The 19,027-nt window shown below is 43.7% G+C and overlaps 1 protein-coding gene across 1 annotated transcript; it reads left to right on the top strand.

Moving 5' to 3' along the window:
- Positions 1-1,004: 1,004 nt before the first annotated feature.
- TERB1 (telomere repeat binding bouquet formation protein 1) lies at positions 1,005-18,960 on the top strand. Its single transcript, XM_068161602.1, has 19 exons — positions 1,005-1,070; positions 3,332-3,389; positions 4,341-4,451; positions 4,643-4,771; positions 4,923-5,054; positions 5,503-5,563; positions 5,664-5,779; positions 5,900-6,022; positions 6,548-6,700; positions 9,957-10,088; positions 11,439-11,564; positions 12,257-12,414; positions 13,101-13,462; positions 14,453-14,490; positions 15,521-15,613; positions 16,178-16,348; positions 17,241-17,348; positions 17,481-17,591; positions 18,427-18,960. Coding segments are annotated over exons 2-19 (2,160 nt in total). The 5' UTR covers positions 1,005-1,070; positions 3,332-3,355; the 3' UTR covers positions 18,429-18,960.
- Positions 18,961-19,027: the final 67 nt, after the last annotated feature.

Below are 19,027 nucleotides of genomic sequence, written 5' to 3'. Positions count from 1 at the left end.
TACCAAGTCCAACCTCCTCACCAGCAGCTGTCCAGCAGTGCATTTACAGACTGGTGTGCAGCAGAGCTGACTCTTTTCTGAAAGCTGCTCTGCAGCCTAAGGGGGGAAGGACTTCAAAAAGGTTGAAAGAAGCTAACCATGATGGTATGAGGATCTAACAAGACCTAGGGAAAGCTGTAGTGCTGTTTGAATTCAAGGACTGCCTTCAGTGAGGGGCCACTGGGGAAACTGGGATGGCGTAGTCTGGAGGAGGCTGAGGGAGATCTCATTGCTCTCTACAGCTCCCTGAAAGGAGGCGGGCGTGAGGTGGGGTCAGTCTTTGCTCTCTAGTATCAGGTGATGAAAGAAATGGCCTGAAATTGTGCCGGGGAGGTTTAGGTTGGATGTTAGGATGAAAATGCTTCGCTACAGGAGTGCTCCGAGATTGGAAGAGGGTGCCCAGGGAGGTGGAGGTGAGAAATGTGAGGACGTGACACTTGGGGATGGGGTTTAATGCCCATGGTGGTGTTGGGTTGAAGGTTGGACTCTGTGAGCTTGGAGATCTTTTCTAACCTCAACAATGACATGGTTCTGTGATACGAGGGAAAGAGCTTGTGTGCCTATGGACTCCATTCTTTCGTGTGTTCACTCTTTGTGTGTGGGAAAGGCAATGCAATGGCAAACAGTGAAAAGCATGGAAAGGCAGGGCTGTATGGAAAGCCAAGCGCTTTTCCCCTGGCCTTGACCCGGAGGCCGGCCAAGGTTCGGTGCCCTGGAGCCGAGGCGAGCCGGGCCCGGCGCTGCCTCCCGGCCTTGAGGCGGCTCCTGAGGGGGCCGCGCGCGGCGGCGGGGCGGGAAGGGCAGGGCGGGGCGCGGCGCGCGAGTGAGGGCAGCGGGGCCGCATCCTGCTGCTCAGGGCCTGGCACCGGCACCGCCGGACAGCCTCCTGCCGCTTCAGGCCCGCTACCGCGGCGCTGCCTCCTGCCTCAGGCTCGGGCAGGGCCCGGGACAGGTACCGCGGCGCCGCCTCCTGCAGCCTCAGCCCCGGGGCCGCCTTTGTGGCTCAGCAGAACCCGCTGCCAGATCAACAGGTAGCTCACCCGTGCCCTATTTCCCCTCCTCTCGATATTCCCCTCCCAAAACCTGGCAGGAGAGTGCTTGTGCTGGTTTGTCTGCTGTCCTTGAACAACCAACCAACCAGCTCTTACACGTTCTTTCTGCGTTGGGGATGATGTGGCGCTCAGAGTTTCTGCGAGTCCCGCGCTGACAGCGAGCCATGGATCACACACGGCTCCTGGGGGAGGGAGGGGGCAGGGCACAGCCCCACACAGCGCCGGGAGCCTCCGAAGGCCTGCTACAGTGTTTATCAAAAGCTGAGGGAGGAATGCTCCGCTGGTGGTGTGAATTCTGAGGTCAAGAGCACACCCACAGTCAGGCCTTCTTCTCACGGAGGGTTTCAGAAGGGAGAACCATCCCCAGGAGTGGCTGCTTCCATCCTGCGCTGGCTGTGTGGGGCCAGGTGGCAGCTCAGGCCTCGGCTGGGGACCATCAGCCTCCATGTGACCTCCCTACCCTGCCGTGTCTTTAATGCCAATGCTGCTGAATAAATGTGCCTGTACTTTTTTTTTTTTTTTCTTTTTTAAGGTGTTTTTCTTGAGATTTGAAGGGATGTTAGTAGGATATTTTCCACAAGGGATGTGGAAGAGAGAATCTGCTCCTCTACATGCAATATTTACCATAAGTCTGTTACAGTAAATCACAGAATCACAGAATTTTAGGGGTTGGAAGGAGCCTTGAATGATCATCAAGTCCAAACCCCATGCCAGAGCAGGATCACCTAGAGCAGGTCACACAGGAACACATCCAGGAAGGTTTTGAGAGCCTCCTGAGGAGACTCCACAGCCTCTCTGGGCAGCCTGCTCCAGGCTCCAGCACACTCACAGTGACAACGTTTTCCTTTCTGTTCCCCTGGCACCTCCTCTGCTCCAGCTTGCCCCCACTGCCCCTTGTCCTGTCATTGGACATCCCTGAGCAGAGCCTGGCTGTGTCCTCCCCACACTGCCCTGCACATCTTTATCAACAGCAATGAGGTCACCCCCCAGGCTCCCCTGCTCCAAGCTCAAGAGCCCCAGCTCCCTCAGCCTGTCCTCAGCAGGGAGAGGTTCCACTGCCTTCAGCAGCTTTGTGGCTCTGTGCTGGACTCTTTCAAGCAGTTGCTGAGGTCCTTGAACTGAGGGGCCCAGAACTGGATACAATATTCTAAATGTGGTCTCAGCAGGGCAGAATAAAAGGGGAGGAGAACCTCTCTTGACCTGCTGACCACAGCCCTTCTAATCTACCCCAGGATACCATTGGCCTTTTTGGCCAGAAGGGTGCATTGCTGGCTCATGGGCATCCTGTCCACCTGGACCCCACATCCTTTTTTCCCCACACTGCTCTCCAACAGACCAGCCTCCAACCTATCCTGATCCATGGGGTTGTTCTTTCCCAGATGCAAGACTCCACACCCTTGTCCTTGTTGGATTTCATTCAATTTCTCCCTGCTCAGCTCTCCAGCCTGTGCAGGACTTGCTGAATGGCAGCACAGCCTGAGGAGGTGTCAGCCACTGCTCCCAGTTTGGTGTCCCTTAATAGTTCCTGCTCATTTGTTTTGGTTTTGATCAATACAGATAAAACAACATAGTTATGGTTTAGACATGAGGAGGTTCTTTACTGTGAAGGTGGTGGAACACTAGAATAGGTTGTCCAGGGCGATGGCGGAGGCCACGTCCCTGAAGACATTTAAGATCAATCTTGATGGGGCCCTGAGCAACCTGATCGCATTGGGGATGTCCCTGCTTACGGCATGGCAGCTGGACTAGACAACCTTTAGAAGTCCCTTCTAAACCACTGCATTCAATGATTGGTGGCTGAGCAGCTGTAGGAGGCTGCATGTTTTATAGTGTATGTCAGACACACTTGATCCTCCACATAAGGTTACTTGGGGGTCTTACTGCCCTTTGTTGGCCCGTTGTGGCAACCTGTTTCAAAGAAAACTGGATCCCGTTTGTGGTGATCAATGGCACAGAGAGAGGTGTGGGTTTGTGCCCTGCAGCAGCAGGATGCAATCACCTGGTTTCTGCAAAGTGTTTCCTTTGAAAACATTATACCACAGTAGTTACAAAGGCAGTCTTACTCTAAACCACTGTACTTCCAAAGTAAACCTTTGCTGTACAAGAGCACGTTGCACTGTGTCAGATGATAGTGTAAAACCAGAAAGTTGGAGTGTTTCTATGAACAGTTGTATGCTACATATATTCTGAACACTGCCGATGTTAGCAGGAGAGAAAACACCTTTTCCTTGTGGTTGTAGAACACAAACAGCGATACAACAGAAATGGAACATCAGAAGGTGCAGAAAAAACAGTGTGGTAAGAGACCTAATATAATTTACCATTTACTGTCTCCAAGTGTTTCCAGACTGTGGTAGGGCTGTCATGGAGTGCTGAGCTGCTGGGGGAAATGTTCTCTTTCCTTGTTGCCAAACTTTGTGTTCCCGAAAGGTAAATCGACTGAGAAACTTACAAATAGTAAATAACACCACCACAAGCTCACCACTTTGGGCTGCTATTTACCCACTTTTTAATTGGATTTTAATTTCATCAAGACACCCTAAACCTTACAAGTTGTTAGAATATATAGTATTTGCTCTTACTGCCACACATAAGTACCAAGTAACCAGTTTTATCATACTCAGAGGATTAAGAAACAATTTTCAAAGCTATTTACCTGCCTAGAGTTGTAAGTGCCCAGAAAATGCTTTGTGTTCTCTTACTAACCTTACAACCTGATTTAAACCTGTAACAGCTGTAACTAAATCAAATCTTGTACAGGGAGTCTTGCTCCTTTCAATTTCCTGTTCGCTCTATAGAGTTCGAGCTGTGTTTTCACTCTGGTTCTGTGTTACACACTTAAATATACTTAACACACCTTGCAGCTGTGAATTTAATGCATCACATTTACTAACAGCTACTAGTATTTGAAGTTCAGAAAGACTGAAAGTGGGTTGTTACTTTAGCAAAGGAAATCAGGCTCAAAGAACAAACCACGGAGAGGAAAATGTATAGGTTCTGTTTGTTATTTACAGATGAATAGAAGAGGTGTAGCTCTGGTTTTGCTCATGGGGGTTTATCTTTAAAACACATACACATCCTACATTTTGGGGCAGGCTTATTGTAATACCGTTGTCCCAAAACTGGACATGTTGATTGGTGTTTGCACACTGGGTAAAGAACCTCCTCTTGGGACAACAACACTAAACAGATTCTCATAAACAAAAGATAAAAATGTACAGCAAGTTCTTTGGTGGTTTGTTCCTATAGATATGAAAACAGATCTGAACTTACTGCTTGAATGCCTTAAATATCAGATGGACTGTCCTGCATCTCAGAAGGAAGCTTTGATGACCATTTATTCCATTTGTCAACAAAACAGTAAGAACCATTTTTCCTTAGAGGCAGCACAACTGTCTCTTCACAATGTGTGTTAGGAATCTGGTTGTCACTGTAAAAAAAACACCCAACTACCTAAAGGATGTAAGGCTTGAGAAGTTACAAACTCTTGGAATTTCAATTTTGCAGAGAAACAAAAGCAGAAGCTTAATTTTCTTTCTTCTTTGTTCCAGGTGAAGCCAGTGAATATTTTCGAGAAATTGGTGGTTTGATGTTTATAAATGATCTGGCAAAGTCAAGTGCTCATTGCATAGTAAAGGAAGCAGCTTTATTTACCTTAGGAATGATAATAGAGAGTAATGGTAATGAGTAATACCACTTGCATTTCTGAGTCAGTTATCATCCCATCTTGCTCCTTCCCCTTGTGCTTTGTCTCCATTAGTCCTGTGTTTATTTTTAGGATCATGAATGGCTTGCTTGAGGGCTTAATGGTCTTTATTTTTGTGGTTTCAGTTTATTGTCAACAAACTTTATGTACTTCTGCATTGTTTGAAGACCTCACTTCATTTTTAATGAATAAGGATTCTGGTGTGAACTTGAAAAGAATGGCTGTTTATGTCATCCTAGTACTGGTTTCAAATAATAGTAAGTCGGCTTCGTTGTCCCTTTTCTCTGCTATGACATCACTTTTTGCTGTTTGCCAATCTGCAGTCCCAAAGGCTGGGACTTTTAGTAAAGTTAACTTATAAAGATGAATGACTGCATGTAACTGAACCTGAAGCATGTAAATAGATCATAGCTCACTGGGATTTCCTTGAATAGCACTTAGAAGTGGTTTAGTTCTATAAATGAAATTAAGTCAAAAAAATGAATAAAAGCAAAAACAGTAGTTCCTGACAACACACAGAGAAGCAGGTAGAGAAATGAAACATTTTTGCTAATGTATTTATGTGGTTTTATATATATTTATTTATTTTTTTAATCTCTATGCTTAGAGAATGGAAATTGAATGTATATATGTAAATTAAACTTGGCATGAAGACTTTCTCTCAAGTTGCCTGAATCTAGGAGTCCTCTGTGTGTTCTTTTTCAGAAAGTGGGCAAACCTATGTCAGAGACACAGGCTGCATTGGCCTTCTGCTACAGTTATTCAGGTAAACTAATAGTTGCAATTCAAACAGAAAAATGGTAACTAATTAGGCCCTAATTAGGTTTGCTTGACTATCTGGGACTCGTTTGCATTGTTCTTAACAGAACGACTCTTTCATCATCTGAGATAAATTTGCCAGATGAAGCTCCTAATCAGTGCTACCAGCTGTGGTCTTCGGTCTGCAGCACGCTCTGTGCCTGTGTTAACAACCCTCAGAACGGTGAGCTGTTCTTAAAACCATGGAAAAAAGCTAAAAGTAGTTCTCCCAAAGGGCAAGAATGTTCATTTGTGCTATTCATGTTGCATTCTGATTTGGGCTTATTTGGTTTTACTTTTCCAGAAGATAATCAAAACATTTGCTGTTCAGCTTTTCTGTATGCCAGAGAGTGGCTGGAAAGTTGCACAGAGCCCGAGATAGTTCGGCCTATTTGTTCATTTGTTGCTCTCACAGTTGCAAATAACTGTAAGTGCACCCCAAGCTTTAAATAGTTTTGGTTGCTTTATTTTTCCTAAGTTTAAGCCAATAGTTAAATTTTTGACACCTTTCCGTTAGTCTCTATGAATTTATTTGCTGTTCTTCCAACCTCTACTCTGAAAACCATATTCCCCCATCTTTACTTAGACTTCACTGTGCTTAAGTGCACAAATAGCCACAAAGTGCATTTGGTAAGGTCAGTAAAAACTATTTGGGGTTGAAAGTATTTTACAAATATAAGTCCTTATTACTTCTCTGAAAACAATGACTTAGGTAGGACTCAGGTGTGATGTTTGCTATTTGCATGCATGCACTAGAGCTCTGTGTTTCCTGTAACTACTTTGAAAGGCAGTTAATACATTTCTTGATGTTAATTTATATCCAACTTCAGTTTGTGGTATGGGTGGGAATGTAAGGATTGATACATGCACAGCAAATTTGTGGTGATTGATAATATGCTAAAATAGTTTGGAAATTGTATTAAGACACTTGTCTTTTTTCCCCCCCAATAAGCATATGTGCAGCAATACTTTGTTTCTGTTGGAGGATTGGACACATTAGCTAAAGTTCTGGTCAGACTGATGGACCATTCCTGTATGAGTTACTCGAGCACAAAACTTGCAGTAGTAATAACAAAGACTTTGGATGCCTGCATTGCTAATGACTGTGAGTGAAAAGTCTGTTGCCATTTTGTATATATGGTCATCTTAAGATGCAATTTGTAAAGCCTGGTTTTGGTGGAGAAGGGATATGAATGGATGGTAAAAGGAGGAAAGCTAAATACATGCCAGTTTATATTGCAGACATTGGATGTGTAGATGGGAAGTGAGTCAGTTCATCTGAGCTGGGCTCCTTTCCCATGGTTGCTCAAATGAACAGTGACATTGAAACTCTAGTGGAAATCACAAACAAGGTGCTGGATCTAGTTCAGTGTGAGTAAAGCTGAGAGCCGGGCACGGCAGTCTCCTCGGATCCTGGAGACAGCTGTGTTTCTATGGGCCTCTGCCTGAACTAGTAAGCTTTGGAAGCCTTTGGAGGCTTCAGAAACTGACATGGAACTGAGCAAATGTGGTATGTCTGCTTAACACAGCTTTACTGTCTGGATTGGGCTATCCTGATGAGGTGTGTGTGTATTCCATCAGAAGATTTTGAGAAACTTGAGCCTGATGATAAATCTGATTGTTTGGGTTAGAAAATGACTCTAAGATTATTCAGTTCAAGAGTGCCATGGCCATTAAACCACATTGCTATGTGCCATGTCCACGGGTTTCTGACCACCTACAGGAATGGTGACTCTACCACTTCCCTGGGCAGCCTGTTCCTATGTTATTATATTTGACACTTCTGCCTGAAGGGATTGCTATCAGAAATTAAAGACAGGTTTTAAATTGTGTCCCTGCCCTGATTCTGAGTCTGGCTTCAATGAAACTGGCACACAATAGGATTAGGTTTCATGGATGAACTTAGCAGTAGTGTTGACAATATTGGGAAGAGGAGGTTGTCCTAGCCTAGCTGTTTTTATGGCATACAGACTGTGTCGAATGTTATTCTACTCTTCCTTGCTCTGTTCTGGAACTGATAAAGGATGTGGAGAAACTCAGCAGAGGTTTACAAAACTATCACACTGCAGACCTTGGTTATCAGGTTTTCTACCACATCTCGCCTGAGATCAGACTCCAGAGCCGACACCAATGCCCCGATAGTTCGGCAAAGCAGAAAAACCGGTGGGCAGGGCTTTTCTGTCTCTTTTCCTTGCGACTCAGCCTGCCCCGCTCTAGGGCGGCACCTCTCCGGAGGCAGGCGTGCGAAGCACGGGCAGTGACACAGGCTCTGCGGGCTATTCAGTCACCCCTAGGGGGCGCCAGCCAACGGCGTGTGGCGCGGCACGAGAGGCGTGGTGCGGACGGTGGCGCCACAGTTTGCGCGGCAGTTCGAGGCGGGGAAGTGTGGTGCTGAGGAGGTCAGCCCCACTGCAGGATCAATGGTGTTTACTCCGCGGGTGGCGATGGCCTTCTCACGTGCTGCCCCCACCACAGCCGATGCAGTTACCCAGACACAGCTCGAGGGAAAGGACGCACTGATGTACGCATCAGGCTGCAGAGTGCGCTCAGGAGCTCGCTTGCACCTACGGGAGCTCTCCCACTCTGAAACACAACTCCAAAAGCAGGTGAGCAGGCTGAGAAGCATGAGAGAGTGTGAGCTGGAGAGAGACTGCTGGAGTCACACCTGCTTTCTGCACAGCAGGCTCAAACAACAGCAGGCTCAACTATCAGATCTCACACTAACGGAGGGTGAATGGAGATGTCCCTGCACGGCAAAGCAGGTGACTGCCCCTGCAGCCTCCCACGTGTTCCCACCGGTCCCTACATAACAGGTATGGCACTCTGGACAGCTAAACAGTGGCGAAGATAGAAATGCTCTCAAGGAGCTAATAAAGGTGAGGTAGTCAGCACCACATATTAAAACTGCCTCTACCAAGAAAAAGAGAAGGGTTGGTGGTGGTGATTCCTGGCTGAGAGGGGCAGAGAGTCCTATTTTCTGATGTAACCCAACCCCTGGGGAAGTCTGCTGCCTCTCTAGAGCCTGGGTTGGGGATATGGCAAGAAAGCCATAATGTGACCTATAGGTTATTGCCCATTAATGACCTTCCAGATGGGCAATGATGAACTAGAGAAAAAGAAAACTGAGGACTGTCCAGAGGGACTTAAGGGTGTTGGGTCAACTATCAGGGGAGTGGGAGCACAGGCCACTAGTGGTATGCCCCAGGATTCAGTACTGGGCCCTGTTCTCTTTAATAGCTTTATCAGTGATTTAAGTGAGGGGTTTGAGTGCACCCTCACTAAGTTTGCAGATGACACCAAACTGGGTGGCTGTGTTGATCTGCTAAAGGGTAAGGAAGCTCTATGATGGGATATGGACAGGTGAGACCCATGGGCCGATGTTAATTGTATGAAGTTCAACAAGGCCAACTGCCTGGTCCTCAATCTGGATCATAACAACCCTGTGACAAGTTAGAGACTTGGGCATGTGGGATTGGAAAGCTGCAATTTGGAAAGGGAGTGTTGGTTGATAGCTGATAGGAGTCAGCAGTGTGGTCAGGAAAGCCAGTGCCACCCTGGCTTATATAATAGGAACAGGGTGGCCAGCAGGAACAGGTAGCCAATCATCTCCCTGTACTGAGCACTGGTGAGGCCACATCTTGACTGTTGTGTTAGTTCTGGGCCACTCACTACAGGAGGGACATTGAGGAGCTGGAGCATGTCCAGAGAAGGGTAATGAGGCTCATGAAGGGCCTGGAGCAGCTGGCCTGTTGAGCAGTGTGTGAAGGAGCTGGGGTTTTTCAGTCTGGAGAAGAGGAGTCTAAGGGGGAGACCTCTGCTCTCTACAACTACCTGGAAGGGAGGTTAGAGTGAGGAGGAGGCAGTCTCTTCTGCTTGGTGGCAAGGGACAGGACTAGAGGAAATTGTTCCAAGCTCCACCAGAGGAGGTTCAGGCTGGATGTTAGGAAATACTTTTTCACAGAGAAGGTTTTCAAACATTGGAATAGTCTGCCCAGGACAGTGCTGGAGTCACCATCCCCGGGGGTCTTCAAGCAGTGTATGGACCTGGCACTTAGGGACATGGTTTTGTGCTGACTCTTCAGTGCTGGGTTGAGGGTTGGACTGGATGAGCTTGGAGGTCTCTTCCAACACTGCCCTTTCTCACAGACTGTGCTGCATGGAGATCACAGAAAACATTTTGTTGGATGTGGAGAGTAGCATGCACAGAGCTACTGCATATAGGAGGGGTGTGGTAATGTGAAGTGTGACATGAAAGAGAGAGGACTGAGCAGGCACAAAGCTTTGAAAGGTCTGTGGAGCTCCCCTGAGGAGCAGTGTTTTCTACTAATGATGCCTATATACTTGTTATCTTAACATGATAGCTGCCATGGGTGTTGTCTTGACAAAGTATCACACTGTGTCAGAGCTACTGAAGCTTCTGTCCAAGGACACTCTGGATACTGGAGAAAAAATCAGTATTATTCTAGCAATTGGACACTGTACTGAAGGTTGTGGTAAGAGTTTTTTCCTCTCTTTTCTTTCTATCAGTTTCTACTAAGTTCTCATACAGTAATCACTTTAATAGTGCTATTTCATCAAGACTGGAACAGCAGTGAACGTTAAATAATGAAATACAGAAACAAATGATCACTCTAATGGTCCATCTTTAAATGGTAAAACCTTTTAACAGGTAGTATCTTTAAGAGCTTAGAAAGAATAGACTATTATGCAAGCAACCAGAGCTGGGCTTGGGTATTACAGGACAAAATTCATTCAGACCTGGGATCTCCTACAATACTTACATCCCACATAAGTCTGTTTGAACTCTGTTTTAATGGCCCTTGCTATACACAGCTTCTGTTCACTGTTTACATGGCTGTTAGTCTTTTTAAAGCTATATAACAGTATTGGTTTTGAAGTAATGCAAGCAGTAGGTGATTCTGAAATGGTTTTGGCAGACTCCTCAGGGCTTTCCAAAGCAAATCTGGTGCAAATGTAACACTGAAGTTGGTGTTTTTCTGGTATGGGAAATTGTGACTTAAGGATCATTGTTTGTGCTGCTGCCTGCCTCATGTATCTTCAGAAACTCAAGAAAAAGAGATTATGTTCAAAAATCCTCATTGATTATCATCCTCTAAATGTCAATAACAAGTTCAATAGATCATAAATGTGGTGCTTTAACTTCATGAGGAATTCCTTGCACCAAAGCTCAGTGGAAGAGGGCTCTCAAGGAAAAAGCCAAGTAAACCAACAGAATGAAAGCTCTTCTTAAAATGTCAAGACTGACAAAATAATCATCATTCATCTTTTGATACCTATGTCTTACTAACTTTAGATGAGAACTCTCCTTAGAAAGAGGTCAGATATGAATACATATTGCAAATGAGATCACAAAAAATGTAGTGAACTGCATAGTTAAGGGGGAGGGAGGAACAGATCAGCTAGAGCAGGATTAAACTAACAATTAGCAGAACTCTAATAAAACCGTTCAGGTTTGGGTATTTCTGCATCTCAAGGCTTACACAAATGCTTACATTAGAAGTATGTAGCAGAAATAGAGAAGTCATAAGTCAAATAGTCTAGGTGACAAATTAGTTTGGAGCTCTGTCAGATAGTTTATCTCGGTGCTCCTTCAGATTTCTGACGGGAACCTGGAGTTGTGGTGCAACCATGCTGTGTGATCTAGAGTGCTTCTGCTGCCACCTGGGGAGTGGGTCCTTACAGCATGCCTGCATCCATAGTGGAAACCTCTTTTTCCCCAGAATTTCCTGAAAGCTGCTATTACTAGTTTCTAAAAGCACTGTAAGATTAAGTGTGCACGAAGCTGACATCAGTCTATTTTCCTTTACAACGCCCTATTTTAGAACAAAACCAGTGTGAACTGCTCCAGAACAATGGTCTGCCACTTATGATTCAGGTATTAACCGAGTCTCAGGATGAGGAACTAAACAAAGCTGCTACTTTTGTGCTGCAAAACTGCAAACAAATGAGTAAGCTTACTGTTGATGCTTTAAACGTTACAGAGCTGACTTCCATCGTTTAGGTTCTCTTGACTTGCTAAACGATTTTAACTGTAGCAGCTTTGTAATTCTGTGTACTACAGGAGATGTTTGGGGTTTTTACAGAGAAGTTGCTTATGTGGCACCGTGGACTGATTAGGCATGGACAGCATTCAGGCAGGAAAAACCCCCAAAATTAAGAATTCCAGTAATGCATTTGTGAAACCTGAATTTGTAGGACCAGTTTGTAGAAGCTTTCCTGTCTATAAATTATTTGTGACATATTAGCATTGTCATTCAACATGCAATTGCTACTCAGTTCCTGGGTATGTACATGGTGTAAGACACTATACCAGTAGAGAAATCAAGCTCTCCCTCACCATGACTACAATTATTTTGCAGCATTACTAAATGTTGATCTTTATTTTTAAAGTAGGGTGTACTTTGAAGTATCCTGTTTAAGGTTTTCTTTTTCATTAACTGTGTAGTACTACCAGTGAAACAGAAAGACATCTTTGTCCTTTGACCTCTAAAGCACTTGATTAGTAAAAGCCACCTACATTTCTGTCCTGACAACATAACCAAGAGTTTTGTGTGAGATAGAGGGGCTGTGGTGGTCTTTTCTTATGAAAGCATTTGTTGGCAACATGTGGAACGTTAATGTTGTTTTATATTTTATAAAGCTGAGCAGTTGTCCCTGAAAACAAACAATAACTCATTGCATGTGAACAATGCAGAGGAGCTGGAGGCACAAGTCAGAACGAGAAGCCTACAAAACTACTGGAAGAAAGCAAAAGAAATTTTACACAGAATAAGCTTGCTTGAAAAAGAACATGATGAGGTTGGCCCTTTTACCAAAGTAGGGTAAAACTAAGCAAATCTTTCCACAGTTTATGCTTAGGATAATTAAAATAAACAGTGGATGTGCCCCATCTACAGCTTTTACCATTACTCTGTCATGAAAAGGTAGAAGTATGCAGGGCAACCAGAGAATGCAGGCATCTGCACTTTTGTGAAGCATTTGAGTTTGTTTTGAACCAATATTTTCTAGAAAACTGATATCACTTAGGCTGGAGAAACAAAAGCTGGATTTAGTTTTCCTTGCTGAACATTTGAACTCTCTCCACTCATGCAATGCTAGTGAGGCACTGCTGTGATGGGATGGATGAGAATGGAAAATGTGAGGGTAAACTGCAGAAAAGCTGTTTCATGTTCTTGTGCTGTGTAACTGCTTGCTATCTCTGGGTGTGGAGCAGCAAGTTTCTCACTTATTTAGCTGACTCTTAAGTCTTTTAATTTCTAGATGTGCCTTGTAGCAAATCCATTGCTTCAGCCTGGGATTATCACTTAACTACCTCTTCAGCACTTTCAGCAGCCCTGCTGTCTTGTTGGCTCTCAACTCAGTCAGGGGTTTTTGAAGCTCCTGTGGAACTTGCTTTACTTTGAGTTAGACTGCTCTAACCTGGTTAGTCTTGTTCCTTGATCTACAAGACTTGTTTAGTCCCTAACCAGTATTTTTCAATACAGGAAAGAGAGCAAGGAGCAGTATTTGTAGACAGATCATCAGAAGCCAATACTGAAGAATCAAAATACCATCAAGTGAATCCTGACAATCAAAAAACTCCCATGAAAAGAATACAGAAACAAGTACGTTGTCCTCAGATGGCTTCTAAGTTGGATGATCAGCTTCCTGCTCCACCTGTAAATTCTTCTTCACTGAAAAATAGCATAGTGAACAGTATGGGTCCAGTAAACGTTTCTGCTAGGCCACGTGAGCAGAGTAATACTCCATCTGCAGCTAATAAATGGCAAACAGAAAGTCTCCTTCAGAGTCACACTCTGAGTAAAAATACTGCTTGTGTAAGAAACCAGCCTGTTCTTCAGGAAAGGTAAGTATCTTACATCTAAACAAAAGCACTAAGTTACTTCTCTTTAGTGGTTTCCATGTGTAATGTCAGCTTTTTAAATGCCCTGCTACTGGCTGTATCTTTGTCTCCTCGTGAGAAGACATAGCTCACTAGGGGATATTCTGTGGAAGCGTTTTTGCCATCTCAAGCTTTATAGGGGTGTTTTGGTTTTTCTTCCATGGATGGCAGGCTCCTGATAGACTGTGTAGAGAGCCTCTTGCAGGCCATGGTCTAATGCCTTCAACATAGTGATACTTTTTGCCTCAAAATTCAGCAGATCAGGTTGTGACCCATTGGTTTGGATGAAATGGCAAAGTTTTCTGTAGTGTGTGCTTCCTAGGAAGATAGCAGGTACACAACTGCTCTGCAAAAAAATTGGACTGCCCCCAAACCTAGGGGAAGAGGGAGGGGATGGGCTTTTCTCAGTTGCACCCTGTGGTAGGACAAGGGGCAATGGATATAAGCTACAGCACAGCAGGTTCCACCTCAACAATTTCACTGTGAGGGTCACAGAGCACTGTATCAGGCTCCCCAGAGAGATTGTGGAGTCTCCTTCTCTGGAGACTTTCAAGACCCATCTGAGTGCATTCCTCTGTGACCTGCAATAGATTTTATGGCCCTGCTCTGGCAGGGGGTTTGGACTCGATCTTCGGAGTTCCCTTCCAACCCCTAACATCCTGTGGTCCTGTGAAATGACTCTGAAAACCAGCATCCAGCATTCCAAAGGCTGGAACAGCCCTGCTGAGCAGCACTGCAAGGGTGCTGATCAGAGAACTCTGGCAAACTGGTTTCTGACACACAATGCTGGATTCTACAAGCCCAGTAACTGGGGATAATTAGAATGTTGGGGTTTTTTTTGAAGTTTATATATTTGCTGTGGATTTTGTTTTGCCTTTGGGATGTGTGTATTAATTTACAGGTAAATGTATATGGTGCAGGTTGATTGATCTGTTAATGTTTTGATCTTCCCAGTGAGCACGATCGAGGCACGACGCCAAAGCACACATCAGGTATGCAGAGCTAAACATCTTCAGTCCAGAAAGTTCTTAGAGTGTATGGAGGAGCCATGGTTTGGTTGCCAGGTGGTGTTAGATATTAGGTAATAAGTTGGACTTGATGATCTCTGAGGTCTTTTCCAACCTGGTTCATAATCTGTAATCTGTGATCTTCCTTCTTAGAGAGTTTCATTCTTAATGAGATTTCAATTAGTTTTATCTCCTTTTATCACTTTGTCAGATGTTGTGTGTCATTAGATGACAGAGTACACTGTGTTTCATGCACTTGAGCTCTTTACATAATGTGGGCATTTTATGTTGTGTACATGTTTTAAGCTCAGTCTGAATGTAATCCTTACTGAACAATGAAAGCCCTCGATAGAGAATGTGTAAGGTGCTGGGTTTGTTTGTACTTGTAAGTCTTGGGGGATAGAACCTGCAGGTGAGAGTCACTTTTGCCTGCAGCTGCTCCTCCATGTTGTAGCTACATCAACAAGTACTGCTCCTACATGATGAACACACATTTCACATACATGTTTTTCAGGTTTGCATTAATCTTAGTCTGATACATTTGTTCCAGAATTGGGATCTGTTAAATCTTTATTCCTAATAATTTACAATTATTAACCAGATTATGCCAGACCTGTACTTTATAGCTCATCAAGCTCTGCTGCAGGTTATACCTATTTAAATGGAGAATTATTATTACTTCACTGTGTCACATTTTTCAACACCTGATTCCAAACAGAAATAAAAGTTTGTAGGGTTTGGTTAGGCATTGTAGGTTTCCAGAGTTAGTTTGCTTACTTCAAGTTGAAGTAATATGCTTTGGGAGAGTGAAAAGGCACTGAATTAAATATTCATTCTAGACTTACACACACGTATGTGGGATCCATTTCACTGAAGGAATTCCATTTGTTCTGTAAAGGAAGCTTTAATAATCTGTAAACACAGAAAGCAATTTAACCTAGGGGTGCTGATTCATGTTTGCCACAGCAGAAGACAGGTTGCATTTTCTTAGTGGGCTTTTTACTTCCTCCTTTAGATGCCTATTTGCTCCACTCAGGGATGGCCAAGGAAGGAAAAAATACTTCCTCTACATCTGCACCCCATAAAATGGCAGAGTTAAGGTGTTTAGGTAAATATCATCTTGCATCTTTCTTAGACGAGTCTGTAAGAGAAACCTTAGAGTCATCAGTGCAGGAAGTGAACTGACAATGCAGAAATCTTGGATTACCAATTCTGTAGTTCTTAACTGCCTCCTTTCCTCGTTCTGCCCCTGAAATAAAATACTGAAATAAGGCTTTCAGATTCCAGTGTGGCTTGTGTATGTTTTCTTAATGTGAGTTTACTGACAGATTATACAACAGCTTAAGAGATGCCACACTGCATGGTAAAATGTGCAAAATGAGCTGAGAGCCCTTTCCTAACATGCCACTAATATTTTCACTTCTGTAGAGCATCTGTGCCTCATTTAGTGCTTCAGTACTTCTGGAAGTACTGTAGTATAGTACTTGAAGTGCAGTACAACTTGGTCCAGTTTGAAGAAGGTACCTGGAAGTGTAACCTCTTTTGAGATGTCTTTATGGAAAACTGGAGGTCAAATGGAGTGCAATAAAATGCTGGACTTCACGATGGCTTCTCTAATATTCATGTTTGCTCTCTCTAGAGTGTATATATTATATCTATTTTTTTGGTCCAGGTTGCAGAGCAGGAGGCCACTCCTTCAATAGTAAAACCTTCACCCAGCTGTTGCAAAGTTGTCCATACCAGTGTGACCATCACAAAGTCCTCCTGGAAGCTGAAGAAATCTATAGAAAGAAACTTCGCACAAGGGCTGATTGTAGTAGCAGTGGAAATGCATCTTCTGAGGGTAATAAAGGTTTCATTGTTAGGGCTTTTTTCAGTTGTAGCTATAGTTCTAAATCATATTTAAACTGTGAAACTTTTTTTGGTTGTCCTGCCCTTGTAAACTCACTCATTTAATTTTATTTAGCAATGGTTTATACTAAATAAGATCAGAACTGGCCACTTTTGTTTTGAAGATCATAGAATGGTTTGTGTTGGAAGGAACCCTCAGAGGTCATCCAGTCCAACCCCCCTGCAGTCAGCAGGGACAACGTCCATTAGATCAGGCTGCTCAGAGCCTTGTCAAGCCTGACCTTCCTTGTATCTGGTGTCTTTCCTGGCAGTGGAGATTTATCACTATCACAGGCTTCCATGAGACTGTGCTTTTTGCCAGAGTTAGTGAAGTACTCATAGAAGGGAATAGATTAAGTTGAAAGATGTGAATCTGCTGTAGTGGAAGGTGTCCCTGCCTTTAAGGTCCCTTCCAACCCAAACCATTCTGTGAGTCTGAGATTCACTGTATGATGACATAACAAGGTCATTTCATTCTAATGTTCTAAATCAAGCTCAGCCATCAGGAAATTATTTTTGATCTTCTATTTCCAAAAACAGATTCAGAAATTAACTTGACTGCCATGGATGTCTCAAAATTCCAACCCCCCACCCCGAACAACTTGATTTCAAAAGGTCCTTGCACTAATCTGTTACCTTGAGCAAGGAACCATTTTCCTGAAGCAAACCAAATTCTTCAGGTCTTTCTTCTAAGACCAGACAGCAGTATGGCTCCAAAGATGAGTCTGTTTAAATTACAATTCCTGAACCATTCTCTGTGTTCTGTGGTGTGTTGGGGTCTTTTGTTCATTCTTTTTTCCCTAGGATGCATAACATTTCATTGTTTGGGCGTTTTTTGTTTTGAGGTATTTCCACTCCAGTAAGAGAAAACACATTGAGTGCTTCAAGAGATGATCACAGCACAAATACCAGTTGGACTGCTGAATATAACTTGGTACCTACATATAAAAAGCGTGAGTAGTGCAGCTCAAAAGATGATTCTGTCTTGACTTACAATTCCTAAAGCACTAGCTGTGCTCTCTGGTGTGGGTTGGGTTTTTTTTAAGTGGCATAACATTTGGTTTTGGTTGGTTTTGTTTTTTTAGGGATTTCCACTCTAGTAAGAAAAAACACATCGGATACTTCAAAGAGAGATGAGGAGGATACAAATACGAGTTGGACTGCTGCCTATAACTTGGTACCGACATATAAAAAGTGTGAGTATTACCAGAAAATGGATTTGGTAACTAGTGTAGCTGAAAGATCAGGGTTTGCATTCTGGGCAGGGCACTGGGAAAAGCACCTCTGCTTGCTATCAGAGACAAATGGCTACAAATTCCACTTCTACCTTCAGTCCTAGCATTAGTGGTGTTTGAGTTAATGCCTACTGTTTGTTATTGCTTCCAAAGCATAAATAATCCTCATGTGTTAATGGTGAGAAAAGATCTCATGAAAATATTATCAAAGAAATATTTGCATAGTCAAGTTCAGTGAAGAAATTTTCCTTTACAATGCTAGGTTCAGCTTTCCAGTAGATTTTAGTTCAAACCTGACAGAATATGAAGAGAAGAATTTGAGGATCTCTGTTTTTGAGGGTGCAGCTCTCAAGCAGTTTTCCCCATTCTTGACACATCCTTATTCAGTGGTGCTGTCTGTGTAAGGGTGTGGAGCACTTCTGCTGCAGACACATTGGGGTGTTCAGTGGGGTTTTACTGAACCTTTTTCTCCAATTGTGCAGTAGCTTGTGCCTACATTTGCCTTGAGCTAGTCTCTTTTATCTCCATGTTCTAAAACTTAACACAGTCAGGGTGGGGAGACACTGGCACAGGTTGCCCAGGGGGGCTGTGGATGCCCCCTTGCTGGAGGTGTGCAAGGCCAGGCTGGATGAGGCCTTGAGCAAGCTGGGCTGGTGGGAGGTGTCCCTGCTCATGGCAGGGAGCTGGAACTAGATGATCTTTCAAGTCACTTCTAATCACAGATTCATAGAATGATCTGGAAGTTGTGCATCTACAGCTGCCTTGGTAACTTTTTTTTTTGGTCTTCATTTTATAGAGGCAAGAAACCACCAAAGACAATCAATAATGTCCTTGAAGAGTGTTTTGGCTTTTGTTGCAGAACATAGAGCAGCAGCATTTTTATCCACGAGGTATTGTCACAACAGTGCAAGCCCTGGGAGAAATTAGACTGGCTGTGACGTGTTTTTCAGTGATAACCTTCACTGATAGAGTTGTTATGCCTTGGATATTTAAATGGCATATTGTTTGATAAGGGTTTCCAAACCAAAAGAATGTTAACATAGTTATCAGAATCTTTATAATTCACGGTGGGTGTTTTGAACTTCAGTGTTCAGGAAGGTTAAATTATGTACCTCTTGATTGGAGTTGCCTTACAGTTCCTGTATGATAAATACCATTTGCAAGAAAAGGCTCTTTTGTTAAAATGAGTATTTTCTGTTGGAAAACTGCTGTGTGTTAATGTTCTGTCAATCTGTTTTCTCCTAATCAATGAAAGTTTAAAGCAGATATTTCTTGTGGGTTTAATGTGCTGTGTGTGCAAGAAACCTGTGACTGACACCAGCCAAGTGCATCACTGGGCACTGCTGCAGGGAGTGGGCAGTAGATGGAGACAGAAAGCTTGTGGGAAGGTCAGAACT

The sequence above is a fragment of the Melanerpes formicivorus genome, unplaced genomic scaffold, assembly GCF_026170545.1.
Source record: "Melanerpes formicivorus ecotype bairdi unplaced genomic scaffold, bMelFor1.0.p_v2 SCAF_59, whole genome shotgun sequence".
NCBI lineage: Eukaryota > Metazoa > Chordata > Aves > Piciformes > Picidae > Melanerpes > Melanerpes formicivorus.
Note: the sequence above shows the minus strand (reverse complement) of the source record. Positions and strands in the feature narration are given on the sequence as shown.